Source organism: Aspergillus uvarum, assembly GCF_003184745.1.
Source record: "Aspergillus uvarum CBS 121591 unplaced genomic scaffold BO82scaffold_78, whole genome shotgun sequence".
In the NCBI taxonomy this organism is placed as follows: domain Eukaryota; kingdom Fungi; phylum Ascomycota; class Eurotiomycetes; order Eurotiales; family Aspergillaceae; genus Aspergillus; species Aspergillus uvarum.
This window is the reverse complement of record NW_020291375.1, coordinates 85,560-106,133: the sequence shown is the minus strand read 5'-3', so window position 1 is coordinate 106,133 and position 20,574 is coordinate 85,560. Positions and strand designations below refer to the sequence as shown.

The 20,574-nt window shown below is 56.6% G+C and overlaps 10 protein-coding genes and 1 non-coding gene across 11 annotated transcripts; 7 read left to right on the top strand and 4 right to left on the bottom strand.

The window, feature by feature from the left end:
* Positions 1-1,314: 1,314 nt before the first annotated feature.
* Positions 1,315-2,819, top strand: eglD (putative endoglucanase). Its single transcript, XM_025636403.1, has one exon. The coding sequence runs from the start codon at positions 1,510-1,512 to the stop codon at positions 2,704-2,706; it is 1,197 nt and encodes a 398-aa protein (XP_025486980.1). The 5' UTR covers positions 1,315-1,509; the 3' UTR covers positions 2,707-2,819.
* Positions 2,820-3,159: 340 nt separating this feature from the next.
* On the bottom strand, positions 3,160-3,271 carry BO82DRAFT_t298. The gene has a single exon. It is a non-coding gene; the product is annotated as a tRNA-Leu (tRNA).
* Positions 3,272-4,207: 936 nt separating this feature from the next.
* Positions 4,208-5,041, top strand: BO82DRAFT_358824 (uncharacterized protein; the record flags this gene model as incomplete). Its single annotated transcript, XM_025636402.1, has 1 exon — positions 4,208-5,041. A coding segment is annotated over exon 1 (520 nt), but the record flags the coding sequence as incomplete, so codon positions are not given.
* A 291-nt stretch (positions 5,042-5,332) lies between these two features.
* Positions 5,333-8,593, bottom strand: BO82DRAFT_295375 (putative UDP-glucose,sterol transferase; the record flags this gene model as incomplete). The annotated part of the gene is made up of 8 exons (XM_025631861.1): positions 5,333-5,565; positions 5,628-5,766; positions 5,821-5,982; positions 6,508-6,598; positions 6,650-7,417; positions 7,466-7,702; positions 7,760-8,390; positions 8,449-8,593. The coding sequence occupies 8 exons, from the start codon at positions 8,591-8,593 to the stop codon at positions 5,333-5,335; spliced, it is 2,406 nt and encodes an 801-aa protein (XP_025486978.1).
* Positions 8,594-9,272: 679 nt separating this feature from the next.
* Positions 9,273-10,653, top strand: BO82DRAFT_436373 (alpha/beta fold hydrolase). The gene has a single exon (XM_025641108.1). It carries the CDS (start codon positions 9,533-9,535, stop codon positions 10,346-10,348), a length of 816 nt encoding a protein of 271 aa, XP_025486977.1. The 5' UTR covers positions 9,273-9,532; the 3' UTR covers positions 10,349-10,653.
* Positions 10,586-11,926, top strand: BO82DRAFT_194908 (NAD(P)-binding protein). Its single transcript, XM_025630552.1, has one exon. It carries the CDS (start codon positions 10,899-10,901, stop codon positions 11,679-11,681), a length of 783 nt encoding a protein of 260 aa, XP_025486976.1. The 5' UTR covers positions 10,586-10,898; the 3' UTR covers positions 11,682-11,926.
* A 214-nt stretch (positions 11,927-12,140) lies between these two features.
* BO82DRAFT_436371 (uncharacterized protein) lies at positions 12,141-13,628 on the bottom strand. The gene is made up of 2 exons (XM_025641107.1): positions 12,720-13,628; positions 12,141-12,299 (listed from the first exon to the last, which is right to left on the bottom strand). The coding sequence occupies exons 1-2, from the start codon at positions 13,306-13,308 to the stop codon at positions 12,274-12,276; spliced, it is 615 nt and encodes a 204-aa protein (XP_025486975.1). The 5' UTR covers positions 13,309-13,628; the 3' UTR covers positions 12,141-12,273.
* Positions 13,629-14,559: 931 nt separating this feature from the next.
* Positions 14,560-15,499, bottom strand: BO82DRAFT_358821 (SRPBCC domain-containing protein). Its single transcript, XM_025636401.1, has one exon. The coding sequence runs from the start codon at positions 15,440-15,442 to the stop codon at positions 14,807-14,809; it is 636 nt and encodes a 211-aa protein (XP_025486974.1). The 5' UTR covers positions 15,443-15,499; the 3' UTR covers positions 14,560-14,806.
* A 353-nt stretch (positions 15,500-15,852) lies between these two features.
* On the top strand, positions 15,853-17,010 carry BO82DRAFT_194894 (putative versicolorin reductase). The gene is made up of 2 exons (XM_025630551.1): positions 15,853-16,694; positions 16,752-17,010. The coding sequence occupies exons 1-2, from the start codon at positions 15,935-15,937 to the stop codon at positions 16,787-16,789; spliced, it is 798 nt and encodes a 265-aa protein (XP_025486973.1). The 5' UTR covers positions 15,853-15,934; the 3' UTR covers positions 16,790-17,010.
* A 305-nt stretch (positions 17,011-17,315) lies between these two features.
* Positions 17,316-19,407, top strand: BO82DRAFT_346334 (uncharacterized protein). The gene is made up of 2 exons (XM_025633750.1): positions 17,316-17,507; positions 17,575-19,407. The coding sequence occupies exons 1-2, from the start codon at positions 17,363-17,365 to the stop codon at positions 19,272-19,274; spliced, it is 1,845 nt and encodes a 614-aa protein (XP_025486972.1). The 5' UTR covers positions 17,316-17,362; the 3' UTR covers positions 19,275-19,407.
* Positions 19,408-19,650: 243 nt separating this feature from the next.
* Positions 19,651-20,414, top strand: arp1 (scytalone dehydratase arp1; the record flags this gene model as incomplete). The annotated part of the gene is made up of 4 exons (XM_025637634.1): positions 19,651-19,684; positions 19,755-19,810; positions 19,860-19,901; positions 19,950-20,414. The coding sequence occupies 4 exons, from the start codon at positions 19,651-19,653 to the stop codon at positions 20,412-20,414; spliced, it is 597 nt and encodes a 198-aa protein (XP_025486971.1).
* Positions 20,415-20,574: the final 160 nt, after the last annotated feature.

Here is a 20,574-nt window from a genome sequence, read left to right as displayed (position 1 = left end):
GGGTGAAACATTGCAAAGGAGTTTATGCTTAGCTTTTGCATTTCTACAAGATATCATGTGATGAAATAAAGGAAGGGCTGGCCCTGAGTTCACTGCGCATTGTCCGCAACAATGCGGGCATCCTCCCCTGCCGGATCCGGTAAACGGATAATTGGGATTTATACACCCTCTTATGCAGCCTTGATCCGTCAACAACCTACAGGCATCTCCTGAATGACCGATTAGATCGGATACAGCTGGTTTTGGCTACTTCGACTATGTAGGCTTTCCCGATGTATCCTACCCGGACTCGCCGGCATTGTATCCGATATTGACAAGACATGGAGGAGGATGACTTCTCCGGGCACTCATTCGACAGGTTGACCGAAGGGAGGATGTAATGAATGAGTGATGGATCGGTGCCAGAGTAGCTGCTATTATTGTAGGCACTCATCAATTCCAGGGGTAATTTTAGGAGAACCAGTTCATGCACATTGATTGCGCGCGCCTAGAAGCCCACTCTCCACCAATGAGTATATTCCTTTTGCAAATGCACGAAACTCCCTCCAGTCACTTCCCAGTGCTATATAAATAAGCGCCTTGGGTCAATCTGTCTAGCTCCAGACCAGAACGAAGGAGTGGGCTTGGGATGGAGGGGGGCATCCAGCAACAATCCAGAACTCCGGAGGTCGCAGTCAACTAGGGTCTGAACTCAATCAACTCAAGTCATTAAGTGGCGTAGAAGAACAGTTCAGTTCACCACTCTACCATGAATCCTTCAATTGCATTTGGGGGGGAGGGTTGTGGCATGTTTTTGCATGGGCGATGGGTCCGCCAAGGCTGATGGGTGGATGCCTTCGGGCGAGACAAAACGGGCAGATTAGGGCAAGACATGGTCTCAATCGGGTCCAACACCACCAGACACCGTAGACGCTGTCACATTGTGGCCAACTTCACTTTGTACTGGAGCTCCAAGAAGAATCCAGGTTTCCCCTCGGGAATTGTGACCAGTCAAGCAGCCAAGAGCGATCGAACCACTCATGTTGCCCTTGGGGAGATTGCCTGCGGCGGTCTCGAGTTAGAGAGTAAGACCCAGGCCTCCAGGAGATGCATCCGGGCCCCGTCCGGACCCCGTCCGGGTCCTGTCTTGCCCGCTGGCCTCCTGTCTCGAATGAAGCCAAGCCGCCGCTGCCACAAACAGGCTTGGCAGGGAACTTGCCTCGGCGGATGGGAGCGAGCCAGACGCTGTCCGGTGGAGGCGGGCAGCATTTAAGATGAAACGTCGCGCCTTGGCGGGCTCCGCTCGAGTTCGCCGGCAATGATACGCCTTCCGGAGGAGACCCTGCTCCCGGGCCCTGATATAAGACCCTTCTCCTTGTCACTGCTGTGGTGCATTTCTTTTCTTTCCTTCTCCAGCTTGGATAGCAGTTCATTCTTTTTTCTGCAGGTCAACTTCCTTCATTCCTCCTTTCATTCATTCACTCCCTTCTCTCCATTTTTCAGTCCTTCTTTTTACCACTTTTCTCCAAAATGAAGTCCTCTACTTTCGGTATGCTCGCTCTGGCAGCAGCAGCCAAGATGGTCGATGCCCACACCACCGTCTTCGCCGTCTGGATCAACGGTGAGGACCAGGGCTTGGGCAACAGTGCCAGTGGCTACATCCGCTCTCCCCCCAGCAACAGCCCCGTCAAGGACGTGACCTCGACCGACATCACCTGCAACGTCAACGGCGACCAGGCGGCGGCCAAGACCCTGTCCGTCAAGGGCGGCGACGTCGTCACCTTTGAGTGGCACCACGACAGCCGTGACGCCTCCGACGACATCATCGCCTCCTCCCACAAGGGCCCCGTCATGGTCTACATGGCCCCGACCACCGCCGGCAGCAGCGGTAAGAACTGGGTCAAGATCGCCGAGGACGGATACTCCGACGGCACCTGGGCGGTCGACACCCTGATCGCCAACAGCGGCAAGCACAACATCACCGTCCCCGACGTCCCCGCCGGCGACTACCTCTTCCGCCCGGAGATCATCGCCCTCCACGAGGCCAACAACGAGGGTGGCGCCCAGTTCTACATGGAGTGTGTCCAGTTTAAGGTCACCTCCGACGGTGCCAACACCCTGCCAGAGGGTGTCAGCCTGCCCGGCGCCTACTCCGCCACCGACGCCGGTATCCTCTTCAACATGTACGGTTCGTTCGACAGCTACCCTATCCCCGGTCCCTCCGTCTGGGATGGCACTAGCTCTGGCTCTTCCTCTTCTGCTTCTTCTTCTTCTTCCTCTGCCGCCGCTGCCGTTGTTGCCACCTCTTCTTCTTCCTCTTCCATCGAGGCCGTGACCACCAAGGGTGCCGTCGCCGCCGTCTCCACCGCCGCCGCCGTGGCCCCTACGACCACCGCTGCCCCCACCACCTTTGCCACGGCTGTCGCCTCGACCAAGAAGGCCACTGCCTGCCGCAACAAGACCAAGTCCTCCGCTCAGGCCTCCGCCGCGGCCACCACCGCTGCCGCCGTCGCCGAGACCACCTCTTCCACCGCTGCCGCTGTCGCCGTTGAGACCACTGCCGCCGCCGCTGCTGCTTCCTCCAGCTCCTCCTCCGCCTCCTCCGGTACCGCCGGCAAGTACGAGCGCTGCGGTGGCCAGGGCTGGACCGGTGCCACCACCTGCGTTGACGGCTGGACCTGCAAGCAGTGGAACCCTTACTACTACCAGTGCGTTGAGTCTGCCTAGATTCGTTCGGTCAGAAGGGGGGAGACGAAGACGAGGTGTGAGGGCGAGTTAGTGGGGGATACTTAGATCGGCGGTTTTGTGGATGTTCGTTGTATAAATTAATCAAATTCCGGTTCTCTCGATGAGATCTCTCAAATTGTTGTCCGTACGAAAGGAGGCTTCCTGGTATCTAGTTGAAAGTGAGTATTCTGTGTAATGAGAACTTGTAATAGGGCCAATTAGGCCTTGTATACATAGTACTGTACATGGATGGCGAATCGAGAGAAAGCAGGGTGGACATCATTCGATGCTCAATCCGGAGTTCGGATTGACTATGGCTGATCTTGAAAGGGAAAGGGAGAAGGGGGAAAGAAACCAAACGAAAGAAAATAGACAGACGATAATCGTTTTGCAGAGAACACAGAGCGAGACCGTGGATTGAGCGGCTCAAAGCCGAGGGCGGGCAAAAAGACATGACAAGGGTGGGATTCGAACCCACGCCATCTGACGATGATCAGGAAGCTGTGAAGCTTGACTGCTAAGGTGGACCTTAACCTGACGCCTTAGACCGCTCGGCCACCTTGCCGGTTGATGTAAGCTGCACCAGATTTGGGCGCTATGTCCAAGCAATAAAGTCTCGCGACGTCGATGCTTCAATGTGCTTTTCTTTTCTCTTTTGTTTCTAATTCTGCAGATCACCTTCGGTCTGGCTTCATTCTGGCTGATGATAGCGTTTCTCAAGGCATTGTTAGGTCCTATCATGTGTTCGGCACCGTTCCAGCACATCCCGATTAGAAGATATATATATCCCTCGCACGCTGCACCCGTCGACAGACCAGCTCGGCGACGATACGACCAACAATGAGAGGAGCAATGGGTCTAGGAGTTGGGGAGATTGTCTCTGCACCAGAAGGGAGGCTCAGCGCCCTACTATTTCATGGGTAATTGGTCGATGGGTCAGTTATGGAAGCCAGGCTTGCTTGCATCCCCAAAACAAGGCAGAAGATACACATCATATGCCAAATCATGCCGTGGTGAACATCGTGCATGTGCATGTTCCACTGAAGAAGGGCTGTCAACTCAACATCCATCCTTATGTAGCATAGAAGAGCACGTTCAGGTCCATATGGGCTGATATTGATATCCTATGAGCCACGCGCTTCACATTAATCTCCCAATCGCCGACGCAACATGTCTTCGTTGTCCAGCTCTCGCACGCGCAGTACGACGGACTCTCGTTGCCGTTTCTATCGTCTGACCTGACGCACGCTTACAACGCCGGTGCTCGCTTGCCCTCCACCCCGGCCACCCCGTTCGCACAGTATGTGCACAGCCGCCACGAGCACCGGTCCGCCGCGGCCTTCACCTTCTGGAGACACTACCTCCGAGGCTCCAGGATGACAACTCTGACCGGCACAACCACTGCCCCGGAGGACAGCAGCAGCACCACAGACACCCAAGAAACCGCAACCGGCGCACTCCCCCACACCCTACCGGGCATCACCCTCCCCACCCTAATGAACGCAGCGCTAGCCTTCACACTATCCCAACACATCCAAAGCAACGACATCACCTTCGGCCTGGTGATGGACACGCGCGCCAATCCGGTGCAGGACGCAACGACCATCCTAGGACCATGTATCAACATCAACCCAGTGCGCGTGCAGCTGCCGCTGCCGCCGCCGTCGGAGGCCGGGCAACCGTGGACGGCGCGGGAGCTCTGCCACGCGCTGCACGAGCAGTACGTGCGGATCGCGCGCTACAGCGTGCTAGACCTAGACGAGTTCACCGCCTGCAGCACGGATTGGGCCCCCGGCACGCGCTTCGGGTGCATCGTCAACCACCTGCCCCGGGAGGACTATCCGCCGCTTGCGTTCGACGGCGCAGACACGGCGTTTCGGTCCGCCGACCTCCGCATCTGCCTGCCGGGTCAGATGCTCGTCCGGTGCATTACGGTCGGCGGCGGCGAGCTGAAGATCCAGGTTCTTGCTTCCGGCGTTGTGTTGGATGGTAAGGGGGCTGCGGCGCTGGCGCGGACGCTGCTGGAGACCGGTCAGCGGTTTGCGCGGTTTCCGGATGCGTTGCGTTCGGCGCCGCGGTTTGTAGACTAGGCTGTTGTCTGCTGTGGTCTTCGGTTGGGGGTGTTAGGGTTCATGTGGGACTGGCATGGTTGAGGATGCGTTCGGCGATGGACCGCTGAAAGTGGATGAAGAGGAGTAAGCCATGTCGAGGTCTCCCGTGTCCCAGATAAGACATCATCCATCAACAACAGTCAGTGCTTTTCGTATAGATTAATTGGCAGATTGGGCAAGGCTTACCAATTCGAATCATAAGTTGGTCTTCTCAGAAGTAGTTTACCTCCTCAAAATCAGCTAGAGCCATCTCGGTGAGATAATAAGCAAGGCGCACCAGTATAAATGTAGGGGTACCGTACAGCCAAACCAATATTATGGTAGTGCTACGACCGCATCCTACTACCGCACCCCCTATTTGCCAAGTACATACCCTAGATTCGGATAAAGAAAGCAAGTTAGTTGTGTCATTCGTAGCTCTTGATCTTCATGTCTCATGGTCCGAGTCTTTGTACTGTACAGTATTATAAATCTGATTAGGTTCTTTCTAGTTCCCTTGCTCATCCGCGTCATCATCATGAATGCGAATCTCCACTACCACTATCCGCCCCAGCACCCCCTTCTGCCTTCACCAACTGATTCCACCGCTGGATGACCTCCGCCCGCTGCTGCGGCGTCGCGGCACTCATCTCCTCGATGCCCTGATTGATCCGCGAGGTGAGGATCTCCTTCGTCTTGCTCTTGGCCAGGGAGTTCCGCAGGCTCTTATGGATCCCGTCCAGCGGGTAGCCTGCCAGGCCCCAAATGCCTACCGCTCTCGATCAGCACATTGAACCCGAACGACAATTGTACAGGAGCAAACCAACTTACCGGCAGTAGGTTTGAAGAACACCCCGCCCACCCCCTTGCCAATTCCCTTGACGAAGCCGCCGCCGCCAGATTTCTCCATGCCGAGCATCGGTTGGGTGATCAAGCCGGTCACTCCGTGGTAGAGGCCATGGGTGAATTCCTGCTCATGCTGTCAGCCACCAGACTCTGTCTTGCTCCAACGGGGAGAACTTACCGTGCCTGCCGCGCGAAACCCACTCCTCACACCCAGCACCTTGGGCGTTTTCTCCACGGTTGAATCGCGGTACAGCTTCGGGGCATTGTGGAACCCCTTCGACAAACTCAGTGTCACGTCGGTGGGGATCATGATCGCCCAGTTAAGGATGTGTTTGGCCATCTTCCCGGCGTGGTAGGTGGCTTCCGCGAAGACCTCCTTCGCGCCGGACTCCTCGCGCGTGCGGAGCCGGGTAATTGTCCGCTCCAGGTCGAGCTCCTCGCCGATCACCGGGTCCGTGTCCGGTTCTAATGTGGTCTGGGAGCTGCCGGAACTCGTCCGGGGACTGGCCTCTTCGCCTTGATCGGAGCGACTCGACTCGCTGTTGCTGTCGCTGAGGTTGCCTTCCTCGGCGGAGACGTAGGCCTCGTCGGACTCGTCGGATGACGAACGGGAGTGGCTGGCAGTGCTGGCGGGCTCGGTGGCTTGCGCGCGCATTCTCTGGAGGTCGCGTTGACTCGGTTGACTGCCCTCATCCCCCACCCCTGAATCCAGAGAGGTCTTCGTGCGCCGGTAGAGGGACGACGCACCGTCCCGCTGTTGGAGCTCGCGCACGTGCTTCCATTCCTTCCGGCGACGGTGCCGTTCCTCCCGGGATATGGAGAATATCGTTGCTACGCCACTGGGGACGTCGGCGATGCCGCTGACGAACCCGGAGACAATGCCGTAGAGAACCTCCGCGCCGGCGGTCAGAGGCCCGCGAGGGTCACGGTTCGTATCGTATTCGATCGATCGGTATCTGGTGGAGTTTAGCGTGAGTTGCTTGCAAACGTGGTACATGACAACTCACAAGACCACATTCCGTGGGTCGATCAGCCCCGTCTCGACCAACACTGCCGCGGCGAATGTGCTGAGTTTGATATGAGAATGCCGGACCCACCATACGGCCGGGAGATGGGGACAGATCGAGCACTGCAGACTCTGCAAGTCCAGGTGTTGATAGAAGCTTATGGCCGCATTTCGCACCCCTTGTTCCGTGCGCATCTGCTCGCCGAGTTCCTTGGCCTTTTCTTTGGTGGAGGGCTCCAGGGCCGTCTTAATTGCCTTCGTGAGTTTCTCCGTCGTCAACTGCTTGTGCGGAATCGGCCGTGGACCCGCACCCGCACGAGCGACGATGGAGCCCCAGAAGGGCTGATCGCCGAAGAAGGGGATGATCACGGTGGGACACCCCAGCACAAGGCCGGCGGCGGTAGTGCCGGCCCCACCGTGGTGCACCACGCAGGAGACGTGCTGGAATAGCCAGTCGTGTGGAGCCTTGCTGATCATCAGGATGTTGTCGGGAATGTCCTTTTCGTCGGCCCCGAGATTCCCCCAACCCTTGTTCACAATGGCCCGTTGACCGCTCGCCTTGATGGCCTCGAAGACGATCCTGGTCAATGCGCCTGGGTTGTCGACGACGATGGATCCAAACCCGATATAGATAGGAGGAGGTCCGGCTTTGAGGAAGGCGGCGAGGTCGTCGGGAGGCTTGTAGTCGGACCCTGAAGAAAGAAACGAGAAACCTACCACATCGATGTTTTCGGCCCAGTCTGATGGCTTGGGAAGGAGAGCCGGCGACCTAGAACTGTCAATGAGAATCGTTATAGAAGGAGATATTGTCCCTCACCATAGATATGTGTATGGGATTCGCAATTGATGAGCTATGCTCGGCGCACGGATGGCATCCAACGGATCCAGACCCAGCTCGCGCTTGCGAAACTTGTTGATCAGGTCTCCCAGACCCTCCCACATCATGATTTCAACGATCGCATATGACGCAAAGTTCGCCGCGGACGGCTTGGTGTTTTGCGACCGCACCGTGGCCAGCGGATGGGGAAATGCCTGCGTGGCCGACCATGGCATTCTATTCACGTTGTCAGCCACAAACCAAGTCCAAGCGTGGGGCCTTGTAAGCACCTACGTGAACATCATGTTTAGTGGGATACCCAGTTTCTCCGCACAACTCAAGTGCGCAAAGCTGGGCGGGTTGGCGATGATCGCATCGGCCACAAACGGCTTGGTCCTGTAGTCACCGGTCTCGCTCCACGGATCATCGGGGATGTGGTGCATGCCCGTCCCGTCGCCAGTCTCCCAGCACGACCGCCAGCACCCCGAGAAGATCGTCTTCATTTCCCGCCGTCGCCGTCGGATCGCCCCGCTTCGTATCGTACTCATATGCGGCATCAACCCGGGGTTCTTGACCATGAACGCCATCAGCTCGGCGGGATCCCCTCCGATGCTGAAGAACTCGAGCCCTTCGTCCTCAATGACTTCTCGAAAGGCCAAATGGGTCGCGAGGCGGACGCGATGGCCGTGGGACTTGAGCACCTTGCCCAGCGCGATGAACGGTTGCACGTCTCCGCGGGAGCCGACGACTTGAATGACGATGTTGAGCTTGAGGGGGCTTTGGTGTTCCTCGTCCCAATCGTCTGCATTTATACAGAAATTGTTCTTGCCTTTCTCGAGTTCGGGTGGTTGGGACTGGAGGTGTTGCAGGATCTTGGTGACCCAGGGCTTGCGGTCGCGGAATTTAATATCGAGACGGCCATCGTCTGGATGAGAGGTGACTGTTAGCTATTGTGATGCAGCACGGGGTCTTGGAACGCGCACCCATAATCCGGACCCCGGTATTCAGACCCTTTTCATGGTAGTGGGCGCGTCGATTGGAGCGATGATGGCCGCTGGAAGAGGGCTCGTCGTGGGCGAGCCGATCCTCAGGCCAGTCACTAGCTGTTGAGCCATTGTGGGACGGCATGGGTGCTGGCAGAGGCAGACGGGGCAGACCATGCAGGGGTGAGGAGGGATGGAGATCGAAAGGGTTGAGGAGAGTGTCGATAGTGGGTGACAGCAGTCATATGACTGATCAGCAAAGAAGGAAAAGCAAGAAATGGAAGAGAGAAGGATAACTTGGGAGAGGGATTAAAGCAAATGAACGGAGAAGGAGAAGAAAAAAACGTGCAGGTCGCGAGACCGCATTGTCAGAGTCAAAGTGCGGGCAGTGACGCCATCAGGGCCCTTGGATCCACAGCCCATTGCTTCATGGAACATCATCGGAAGATCGGGACGCGCGGATGATTGACTGATGCACAAGGAACCGGTGGGTCGCGCACTCCATCCAGAGTCCGTAGTTTCGTAACTAGCGAGCTCATCAGGGTCCGATTACTTCTTGGCTTGTTCGGCAGCCCTCCGAGAAGTGCAACAGCCTCAGCCTTGTTTGGAGGGTGTGTTACCACGGATGGTGAAGGGGAAATCTTGGAAATGGGGAGAGACAGAGCGAGAGAGAGAAGGAGAGAAGGAGAGCAAGAGAGAATGAGGGGATGAGATCATCCCCATCTCACGTGACGGGGGAAGGTCCCACGTGACCCTCTACAGCCAGAAGATCCCTCCTAAAACCGGTTCCTTGACGCTATTTGCCTTTTGGTCAACTACGTTAACTAGTTCAATAATCGCCATGATTCTCATACTATTCGCATGCAACTCATGCTATCGAGCCATGGGTCTTTATTGTACCACTTGCAGAGCTATCTGCTGAATACGGAATGATCGCCATCGGCCCACGAGCGTTGGACTGTTAGTCGGCAGCAATAGTTGGAGTCGAGGCTGCCATCTACACCACCGGATATTGGTTATACGGCATAGAATTCTCCCACAGCATTTCTTTTCAGAAAGCAAAACACAGAGAACCTCCAGCCCAATGAATCCCGAGACCCCCGACTACGAGACTCTGCCGATCACCGTGGAGGGGAACCCGCTGCAGATATCCGCACTGATCCGCCGGGGCCCGCAACCCGCCATCCTGTGGCTGCACGGCTTCGGCTCATGCAAAGAGGAGCTGCACGATCTGATCTTCCAGCGACCGCTGAAAGACCACACGTTCATCGCCTACGACGCGCCCGGCTGCGGCGCGACCGAGACCGCCGACCCGACCGCCGCCACCATCGCCTTCATGGTTGCCACCGCGGAGGCCGTGCTGCACCACTACGGCGTCGACCACGTCCATCTGATCGGCCACTCGATGGGCGGGCTCACAGCCATGATGCTGGCCGATCGCCGCCCGGACCGCATCCTCAGCTTCGTGAATATTAAGGGCAACCTGGCCCCGGAGGATTGCTTCCTCAGCCGCCAGATCTTCACCCACCCGGGGTCCACCCCGGAGGAGTTCTTGGAGCTGTTCATCGAGCGCACGCGCGGCAGCCCGGCCTACTCGACGGCCCTGTATGCGTCGACGCTGGCCGCGCGCGTCCGGCCCGCCGCCATCGAGCCCATCTTCCGGTCCATGACGGAGCTGTCCGATGACGGCGATCTGATGGACCGGTTTCTGGCGCTTCCGTGCCCGCGCATGTTCATGTACGGCGAGCTGAACCGCGACCTGTCGTATCTGGGCACTTTGCGCGAGCATGGGGTCGCCCTGGCGGAGATCCCCCAGAGTGGCCATTTCCCTATGTATTCCAACCCCGTAGACATGTTTGGGCGCATTGTGGGCTTTATGAAACGCAGTGCGGTGATCTAGAAGAGCATTAGACTGTCGATGGTTGGTGACGACAGTTTGGTACCAAAAGTATGGTTCGGTTCTGTTTCTATGAGATTCAAAAGCACTGGTTTAGGGTACGATTGGGCTTAAGGATATGGATAGTTTTATTCAAAGCACCTGTGCCGGTGGATCGCTTCCAGAAGTTTGCATTGAGAGGTTGGCTGCAAGTTTCAGTACTGCGAATAAAACCAGGGAGCGAACAGCCAGTGGTGCAGAGCCCTGAACTCAACAGTTGTAGGGGTCCTCGGCTCGCAGATAATACAAAAAAACATTGATCAAGCAAAACATAGACCTGAAAGCAGTAAAAGGCGACAATGCAAGGCTTCAAAGAATGGGAGCGGGAGGTGTCGACATTGATATAATGGGTTGTCTCAGACGGAACGCGAGATTGTGTCCATCAGTATAAAGAAACGCAAAGAGACAGCGCAGAATCTGCAGCTGGACGGGGAGGTTAAATACCAGCGACCCCAAGAGAATGACCGGTTGATTTCAACCCCCAATCCTTATACCAGGCTCCCACTTTGTAATAATGGCTTCCCGAATCTGCGGATCTCGATTCTACGTTGGCGAAAAAGGAGATCCACGGCGAGAAGCCACCATCGGGGGGATCATCTCTCTGTATGGGACCTTTTACGGGTTGACAGTCCTTCGCCCATTCCTCGCGGACCCAGACCAGCAGGTCATGTTCATCGAGCAGAAGACTCCGGTGGCCGAGGAGGAGGCCGAGGAAGGCCTGTGGGCGCCCATCTCCAGTTACGAGGAGGCCGGGCACTCCCCGCTCCACTCGAGCAAGATGCGTACGTGCCCATTCTTCGCATTTGAGGCCTATGGTTACCAGACCGACAGGCGGATTGGGGCGGTCCCTGACCTACCGGGTCTCTTTGCAGCAGACCCGAGGTTCTGGCATCTGAAAGGGAATTGGGCTCTGGTCCGTCTGGATGACCAGGAGCTGTTTCTCAACGTGGACACCACCTCGCTGCAGTCGATTTCGAAGTGCAGTGTCCCAGCGGGTCGCTTGCGGGTTGCAATCAATCACCGTCCGCTTCGGCGTCAGAGTCGCAAGCTCACCGTGATCGACATGCCGCCCGTCGGCCGGATGTATACCCTGTCGATGCCGGGCCACCCCGTCGATAGCGGAGCATGGATTGTGGATATGGGCAGTATGTCCGTGTTCGCGGTCATGGTTGGTTGTCACCACGGCAAGACATATGCACGTCCGGCGTTTGAGGTCTTTGGTGAGCTATTCAAGCGCTTCTGGGAAGAGCCACCAATGATCACAATGAAGTTGCCCAGTGAGCAAGAGAGTGACTGAGCCTTGAACGCTTCTAGTATAGATGGCAAATTGGCGATCGCTGAGAATTGTATCACATGAGGTTTCAAAATTCATAAGATAAAACTTCGTAGAAATTCAGGCATTGATGGGCCTTGGTTGAGCAGCATTCGAGTGACAGTACTGTATGCACAATAGAGGTATTGAGGCTGCTCCCCTTTGAAACCCTCACAAACTGGCGTCGCGATGCAGAGGTTCTAGTCGTCATGTTTCATGCACTCTATGTACCTTGATGCTTGTTCTGTCTATGCCGAAAAGCAGTGCCCCTTTTATCCTTTTTTTTTTTTTTTTTTTATTTCTTTTTCTTTTTCTGCTTCATTGACCCTGTCTGCTGCTGCGGCTTGGGTTTCACAGCCCACCCCTTCTGGGCCGTGTTTCTGATTGCGTGACTTGGGTTATCGCAGTCAAGCGATCTGGCGTTGGCCACCACAAGGCAGTTCGTACATTCTTTTAACAACCAGGTAGGGCCCAGCGTTCACCGAGAGGGTTGGTCTGGGCGAAGGAGAGGCAGTGCTGGGGTTACTTCGAGTATGGTCTGTACTGCATCGAAATCGAGATCGAGCTGGAGATCGAATTAGTGCGCCTGACCGGACCGGCTCACTAAATGGGTATGTTAGCGTCAGAATAGCATACTTCTTCATGTCATGCTTGTTCATCTTCTAATCCGCTTGTTCTCAAGCCTTGTTTGCACAGGAAAGATGCGTCAAGACTCTCATACTCGGGTTTGAAGACTGCTGGGCAGACCGACAGCCCATCAATTGACTGGCAACGGTGCTCGCACAGCTTAGAGAGGAGAATATCGGCTCGAGGGAACTTGGCATCTTGTAAGACAGCTCATCATGCTACGGTGTCCAAGCATCGACAAATACAATGGCATTCCCATCTGACCTTGAGCAAATCACCATCAACACACTATAAGCCAGCAAACGCATCTCCTGAACCGCGTCTAAACCATCAAAGCTCCCACCATCCCAACCACCATGACAACCCACCCTGCCCTGCCCACCCCGACCGCCGCACCATCCCCACGCTGCTGGTTCTCATACGGGTCCTTCAACTGCCCCACCTGCGCCTGACTCACATTCACCACCGTATAGAACCCATCCAGCACCACCGAATCATCCGCACTGGCATGATACAGCGGAGCGCACGCTTCTACCGCCGTCTGATTCGTCACCCCGGCCGTGCAGCCCTCCACCGTCCCCGTGTAGCAATACTGGTAGGCCGTGAAGTTCAGGTAGGCCGACTGGCCCGGGCGGAGCACGCGTGTGCCGTCGATCGCGCCCACGGTAGAGTCGCTGAATTCCTCCGTCAGCGTCGCGTTGCCGACCGTCTCGTCGACGACCGTTGCAAAGGCCGTGGCAGACAGGCTGGTGAGGTTGGTGCGGGCGGTGTAGCTTGCGTCGCCGGCGGCCGTGAGGGCGCAGGTCAGGTTTTTGTTGCTGGAGCAGGTCTCCGCGCCGGAGACGCGTTGGGGAGGGTAGGTTTTCAGGTAGGCCTCATTGTGGTCCCAGTTGAAGACGGTGCAGTTGGCCTGGTTGGAGGATTGGGCGGACGTCAATGGGGAGAGGAGGAAGGAGAGGAGGGTGATAACTTGAAGTGATTGCATGTTTGTAGCTTTGGATGAGTCGGAGATAGGTCTGCGATGGATGCTGTTCCTTCAAACAGGGAGCCATGTGCCATGCGTGGTGGAGGCCTTTTATGCGGCGGTTGAAGCCCTGTGTATACGAGTCAAGTATCGATGCTGGTGCCGCATTGGCGCCAAGCTGTGCGCCCACGAGTCATTCAGGGCAACAACACAACACTGCCACGCCCTCTCGGCGTGTGGCCTTCCGACGTCATTATGATTGATTGTTGGGCATGTCAGGTACACACTTGAGCGCATGCTATCCGCGATCCGTTGGATGATGGACAGATCGCCCGGCTGGCTCTCACGGCATTAATTTAGAGCCGCTGGAAAGAGGCCCATTGCTACAACTTATGTCGCAAGTCAGAACGAACGAACCAATCAGAACAACACCAGCAGCCAACTCAATACAGCCAAGAAAAGCAGAGGTCATAAGATCAGGAGGAAGTATGTCAGCCAAGAAGCCCTGAGTTCATATCCGGTAGGACCTTGGACCTCCATATGCCCGGGCCGAGGGCGGATCAGCCCGCCCAGCCCAGCGCCACCCCCACAGCCTCATGGACTTTATCTCATTCACCGCACCATTTTTACGGTGGAGTTTTGCTGTGTATGTTTGCCAATGGATCCATTACCCCTTCCCCAGGCATAAGAATACATCTTACGCGCCATGAGCCGAGCCACAAGTGTGAACTTTCTGATACCTGATGATGAGTTGTACTGAGCGCCGCCTCGACGTCAAGTGACGACTGAATGATGAGTATCGCTATTCACACCTCTGGCAGAGGCTAAAGATCTTTCCGATGGAATGACTCGGTAAACGCGACCGGGAGATTACTGGTTCATTGGATGGTTTTTTTTTTTTTTTTTTTTTTTTTTTTTTATGAAATCTGCGTTGGGAACCTTGAGATGTGAGCTCGATACTCTATTTTTTATATATCTCGCTCCCATATTCGAGATACTTGTTTCGGTCTAAATCACCGCCTCAATTTACCCAGTGAAAGTGGTTGAAGGGCTCCTCTTACGTCTAGGTCGCTACCATCTCGCCGAAGCACCACACTGTTGTAACTTGTTAACTTAATGAGACCTTCTGTGGCTGATGCAGCCACACTCTCCAAGACGGAGCAACAAATCGGCCAGATTCGGCATGCCTTAATGCCTCAGGCAATGATATTATCGACAAGCCGACCGGGCAAACATCGCATCGCATCGCATCGTCGCATTTCTTCTTTCTGAAACACACACCACAACAGGTCTCACTCGACGCTTTTCTCTTTTCTTTGCTCCCTCGATTTGCATCTGATCTACAAATATCTAAAAGTATTATGTTTAGAAAGGGCAACACTCAAAGAAGAAGCCATATACCTGCATCTATGAATGCCACCCGACCGGCAGTGTGAAATTACATTAGAAGCCTCAGCAATGAGGAAAGATTAACAAAACAGGACAGCATGAGGAAAGAAAACAATCTTGCCATTCTCTCTCATCGATCGACCTTCGTCTCGCCTCCGTTTTCAACGAAAGCCGTCAAATCCTCAGCCTGCACCTGCAGACACGCCCGGAACTTCTTCCCCATGAACCACTTGACCACGTACGCCAGCGGCCCCCGCTGTGACTCCCACGATACCACCTGCGTGACGCGTTGATTTCCTTGTCCTCTTGTTTCCCCATCTGCCGCCTCCTCCACAAATTCATGGAACTCATGCACCCGCTCCGCATACAGTAGCCACGCGGGTAACCCCTTGCCCGAGGGATCGGTCACCCACGCGATGCGGGCGGGTGTCTGACGCCCGTCCTTGGGCGGGTCGAACTCGGTCACCACCAGGGCCACATCGGCCGGCTTGGTCTTGGGTCCGCGGGGGTTCCAGTTGAGATGGATGGTCATCTTAGTTCCGAGGTGCAGCCGCGTCGACTGTCTCTGGTCAGGCTGCTCGCGGACGGTGGCCCCCGGGCAGAAGGTGTTCCATGTCGACCAGGCGCCGGTGTTAACCACGGCGTCCCATGCGTCGGTGGCGGGGGCTCGAATGACTGTTGAACTCAGATACGTGCCCCGAGCCTCTCGCGCGGGGATGCTCTTGGTGGAGAGATCGAGAGTGGTGGGGTCGAGCCGGGGAGACATTGGAGGAGGATTGTAGAAGATAAAACGGGGATATGAAGCAGTACGGAGTGAACATGTTGCGTGTGCTGTTGCTATTGACTGTTGGCGGAGGTATTTTTATGGATGCTGACGTCGGGGAGGATTTCGGACTCGATGGCCGGTGGAGTCCGCTCGACGCAGGCATGCAGGATGAAATGTCGGACTGCACTCATTTGCCTCGCAACTGATTGGGTCCATTTTGTTTGAACGCTTTGGGGCCATTCCTGATCTGCCATGTTCGCAGCCTTGCGGCTGGCATGGATTGGTTCGGAGAAGGATGTTGCTGGGATTGGCTGATTGTCCGATGCGGAAGATACGCGCGGACTGCTTGGCGGCCATGAGAGATTCCCATCGGAGGGATGCGATACTTTATATCGAGATGAATTGCAGACTTGCCACGCCGCCCTGTATCATTTACCTACACCTTTGACAGGAAATTATCTCTTCGTCAATCTTTTCGTGAACCCAACCACAATGCCTACCTCCTTCGACCTCACCGACAAAGTCGCCCTAGTCACCGGTGCCGGCCGGGGCCTGGGCGCCGCCATCGCCAAAGAGCTCGCCTCCCACGGGGCCTCAGTCGTGGTCAACTACGCTCGCTCCGCGGCGGCTGCTCAGCGCGTCGTCGACGAGATCGAAGCCCTCCCCGGCAACCCTCGGGCCGTCGCCATCCAGGCGGACGTGACCCAGCCGGCTGAGGTGACGCGGCTGTTCGAGGCGGCCATCGAGCACTTTGGCAAGATCGACATCGTCATGTCCAACTCCGGGATGGAGGCCTTCTCCGCCGAGGAGGACGTGACCGCGGAGTTGTACGACGAGGTGTTTGGGCTGAACACGCGGGCGCAGTTCTTCGTCGCCCAGCACGCCCTCAAGTACGGCAGCCACGGCGGCCGCCTGATCCTGACCTCCTCCGTCGCTGCCCAGATGACCGGCGTCAAGAACCACGCCCTATACGCCGGCTCCAAGGCTGCCGTCGAGGGCTTCACCCGCAGCTTCGCCGCCGACTGCGGCCCCAAGAAGATGACCGTCAACGCCGTCGCCCCCGGCGGCATCTACACCGATATGTACCTCGAGAACTCGTGGCACTACGCCCCCAATGGCTACCCCGGCATGCCCATCGAGCAGATCGACAAGGGCATTGCCAGTCTGTGTCCGCTGGGCCGCACAGGCAAGCCCCTCGATGTCGCACGGGTGGTTGCCTTTTTGAGCTCGGCAGAGGGCGAGTGGATCAACGGTGTGTATTTCCTCATCGAGTCGGACCCAACGAATGCTAATGTTTTGACGCGAATAGGCCAAGTGATTAAGTTGACTGGTGGTTCCAGTGCATAAGGGAGATACAGTGTAGCTGGTGCGGTTTTGCTTTCTAGTTTTGGGATTTTGCTGCTTTTAGAGAAGTGTACATGGCCTTTCTTCAATGTCGCGCACGATACGAATGTAAATGCTCGGACACGTACAAATTGCCTATTGTCAATGGATTGTTTCCAAGTTTAAGAATTCGGTGCCTTTACTCTTAAGTTGCTCATAATTTCTACAGACAGTGGCATAAAAAGTAGATTGCAACAAGCTCTTGGAACCGGTGCTCTCTGACCATTCTTGTTCCTTGTGCGGTCTACCTTCCAACGCTCGATGTGCTGATCCCTACAACGTCTCAGCAGACATCGGAGAAGGGACCCTTGTCAGAGGCTAGCCTGAAGCCTGAAGTGTCGGACATCGGACAGCCCCTCACCAAGGCCGGATGCCGATGTCCGTCGAGCGTGAGATTGATCGATACAGTCAGATGTGCATGACCCTGCCCGGGACCGGGTTGGACTAACTATAACTACAACCCACGGCACATTCACAACCCAGTGCACAACCTTCCACCACCTTTGTTGATTCTCTTACCATTACCAACCAGACACGATGGCAGCTGATAGCAAATGCGACGTCTTGGTCGTCGGGGCAGGCCCTGCCGGCTTTATGGCCGCATTGACGCTGGCTCGCTACAAGGTTGACGTCCGGGTGATTGACGTGCGCCCTGAGCGCATTCAGACTGGCCATGCAGGAGGTGTGCTTCCTTCTACTTCGTGTTCAATCATTCCCAATAGAACAAACGGACTTACAAACGCCAACAGGAATCCAACCCCGGACGCAGGAGGTCCTGCAAACCCTCAACCTCCGTCATCAGCTCGACACGCGGGGCAACCATGTCAGCGAGATGGCCTTCTGGGCGCCCAACGGTCTCGGTCAGTTGGAGCGTACCTACGTCGGCCAGGAGATCCAGACCACGACGCCCTACCCGTGGATTCTGAGCGTGCCGCAGCGCGAGACGGAGCGGGCCTTCGACGAAGAGCTCCAGCGCCATGGCTGTCAGGTTGATCGACCGGTCGAGTTGATCGAGTTCGCCTACGTCGACGACAACGACGACGACGCTGAGTATCCGCTGCACGTGCGGGTCAAGCACCGGCACTCGAATGTCGTCTCGACCTGCCGCACCAAGTACCTCCTGGGCGCCGACGGGGCCGGCAGCAAGACCCGGCAGCTGCTGGGCTTCGACTGGGAGACGCACGGCAGCCAGGACGAGGTCTGGTGCGTGGCCGACGTGCAGCTGCAGAGCGACTTTCCCGACCTGCGCCGCCGCTGCGCCATCCGCGCCGCCCAGGGCCGCATGATGCTGATCCCCAACGCCCTGGACACCAACCGCGTATACACTTTGCTCAACGACGAGGATCTCCGCCGGGTGGCCGAGCAGCCATCGCCCAAGACCAACGGGGTCAACGGGGTCAACGGAGCCAACGGCTACGCGCGGTACAACGACACAGCCCTGGAGGCGCTGCTGCGACAGCGCGTGCGCGACGTGGCCGGCAGCTACACGATGGAGATCGAGCAGATCCTCTGGATCAGCCAGTACCGGCTGCAGCAGCGCATCGTGGACCAGTTCTGGGACCAGCGCCGGGTGTTCATCCTGGGCGATGCGTGCCACACGCACAGCACATCGGCCGCGCAGGGGCTCAACACCAGCGTCGCCGACGCCTACAATCTGACCTGGAAGCTGGCGCTGGTCCTGCAGGGGCGCGCCCAGCCGAGCTTACTGGAGACCTACGCCCTGGAGCGCCGCCAGATGGCGCAGGAGCTCATCGACTTCGACGTGCAGTTCTCGCACCTCTTCTCGCGCAAGGACTTTCGCGAGGACACCCAGTTCCAGGACACCTACAAGAAGGCGCAGGGGTTCACCTCCGGCGTCGGGCAGCAGTACCGGCCGGGGCCCTTGACGCGGCCCTGTGAGGAGCCCTTGGTCATCGACCATCTGGCCGTCGAGCCGCTGACCCCCGGCAAGCGCCTGTATCCAGTAAATGTCTACCGGCACCTGGACGGGACGCACCTCAACCTGCTCAATGACCTGCCGTCCAACGGCCGCTTCCACCTGTGCGCGTTCGTCGGCTCCGCCATCCAGGACGGCCGTCTGGCGCCGCTGACGGACTACCTGGCCTCGTCCGAGTCAGCCGTCTCGCGCTTCGACGCGGCCGCCAACCCGGCCTGGGGATTTGAGGATATCTTCTACGCCAACCCGCAGAACCGCGATCGCATCGTGGATCTGTTCCTGGTGCACTCCGATAGTCGCCATGAGGTGCGTCTGGAGAACTTGCCGGCTCCGCTGCCGCAATGGAAGTACCGCGTCTACGAAGATCCGCAGGCGGCGGGTCACCGTCTCCTGGGGGTGGATCCGCGAGTTGGGGCTTTGGCTCTCGTAAGACCGGACGGATTTATTAGCACGGTGGTTGGGTTGGATGAGGGTCACAAGGTGACGGAGCTTCTACGCGAGTATTTGATCTAGATGCGTTACTGCTGTTATGTTTGAGTTAGGTTGAGCTGCTTTTTGATTGTTTGATTAGACTGTCGCTCTGATGTTTGTAATGTACTTAGTTAAATGTTCCAGAATGCTATGGTGTAGTGCTCCTACGCTGCCCCTTACAGTTTAGAATGCTTTGCTGTCCTGCCACTAACATTCCTGGCATGCGTTGTATGGATTAGGGCTCCGTTCAGTCCGCCGCAGTCCTGCCACGGATCGGAAATGCCTGGCGGACCTTGACTGGAATTCCGAAGAATCCTTACATAGAACAGGAGAACTACAATACTATAAAACCATTCTTCTGGTCTACAGTTCGAAAAAAAACACTTGCATACTAGTGGTACCTTAATCCCAAATCAACATGGCGGCGAACAATCTATCCATCTCCTTCGAGGGTATGTGATTGATCACTTGCTACAGTTACTGTGATCGATGGTCGTTGTGTACTAAAGCCCTAATTGCTAGACTACCTCCAACTGGAGAAATGCGCCTTCAACTGGGGCGACAGCTATGATGCCAAAGTACGAGCCCCCATTCCCTACAAACCATCGATGCTAACCACTAAACCAGGACTGGGACCGTCTTCGGGCCATCATTGCCCCAACCCTCAGAGTACGTGTATCTTGAAACCAGTCTGTCCCGCGACTGACTCAGAACCAGATTGACTACCGCCTGGTGATGGACGACCGCTGGTTCTGGCCTGAGATGCAGGCCGACGACTTCCTGGCCATGATCTCCTCCGAGGGCTTCCTGGGCGACCCCTGCGTGAAGACGCAGCACCTGCTGGGGGCGCACTGGTGGGAGCGCGTCTCCGAGACCGAAGTCATCGGTCACCACCAGCTGCGCGCTGCTCACCTGCGCTACGCCGACGCCAGTCGTACCACCGTCAGCAAGCGCGGCCACGGCCATGCGACCAACACCCACTACTACCGCAAGGTTGACGGCGAGTGGAAATTCGCCGGCATCCGGCCCCTCGTCCGCTGGAATGAGTGGGACTTTGAGCACATCTTCCGCGGATTGGAGTTTCCGGACGAGACGACGACGACGTCCAGCAGCGGGGAGGGCCAGCAGCAGAAGCTGCAGTTCAAGGCGTTGCCGGCGCCGGAGGTCGGGGATGTGGTGTAAGGTGGCTGTTTAAGGGGATTGAAGAAGGGGGCGATGATGATGAGTGGTGGGAAAGTCCGGAGACTAGGCAGTTAGCCTTACACTGTGTGCAAAGTTTGCATTAGTGTCATATCAGTTGCAGGATTCGTGCCAATGTCCGGTCATACGGCGTTGAGGGCAG

What these genes read in the sequence shown, in the direction of transcription:
- eglD (XM_025636403.1), top strand. Translation starts at nt 1,510, where the DNA reads ATGAAGTCCTCTACTTTCGGTATGCTCGCTCTGGCAGCAGCAGCCAAG.
- BO82DRAFT_436373 (XM_025641108.1), top strand. Translation starts at nt 9,533, where the DNA reads ATGAATCCCGAGACCCCCGACTACGAGACTCTGCCGATCACCGTGGAG.
- BO82DRAFT_194908 (XM_025630552.1), top strand. Translation starts at nt 10,899, where the DNA reads ATGGCTTCCCGAATCTGCGGATCTCGATTCTACGTTGGCGAAAAAGGA.
- BO82DRAFT_436371 (XM_025641107.1), bottom strand. Translation starts at nt 13,308, where the DNA reads ATGCAATCACTTCAAGTTATCACCCTCCTCTCCTTCCTCCTCTCCCCA. An exon ending in GAACCAGCAGCGTGGGGATG is followed by an intron (nt 12,300 to 12,719) that starts GTGCGGCGGTCG and finishes ATACCCATTTAG; the next exon opens with TGAGCCGGTCCGGTCAGGCG.
- BO82DRAFT_358821 (XM_025636401.1), bottom strand. Translation starts at nt 15,442, where the DNA reads ATGTCTCCCCGGCTCGACCCCACCACTCTCGATCTCTCCACCAAGAGC.
- BO82DRAFT_194894 (XM_025630551.1), top strand. Translation starts at nt 15,935, where the DNA reads ATGCCTACCTCCTTCGACCTCACCGACAAAGTCGCCCTAGTCACCGGT. An exon ending in AGAGGGCGAGTGGATCAACG is followed by an intron (nt 16,695 to 16,751) that starts GTGTGTATTTCC and finishes TGACGCGAATAG; the next exon opens with GCCAAGTGATTAAGTTGACT.
- BO82DRAFT_346334 (XM_025633750.1), top strand. Translation starts at nt 17,363, where the DNA reads ATGGCAGCTGATAGCAAATGCGACGTCTTGGTCGTCGGGGCAGGCCCT. An exon ending in TCAGACTGGCCATGCAGGAG is followed by an intron (nt 17,508 to 17,574) that starts GTGTGCTTCCTT and finishes AAACGCCAACAG; the next exon opens with GAATCCAACCCCGGACGCAG.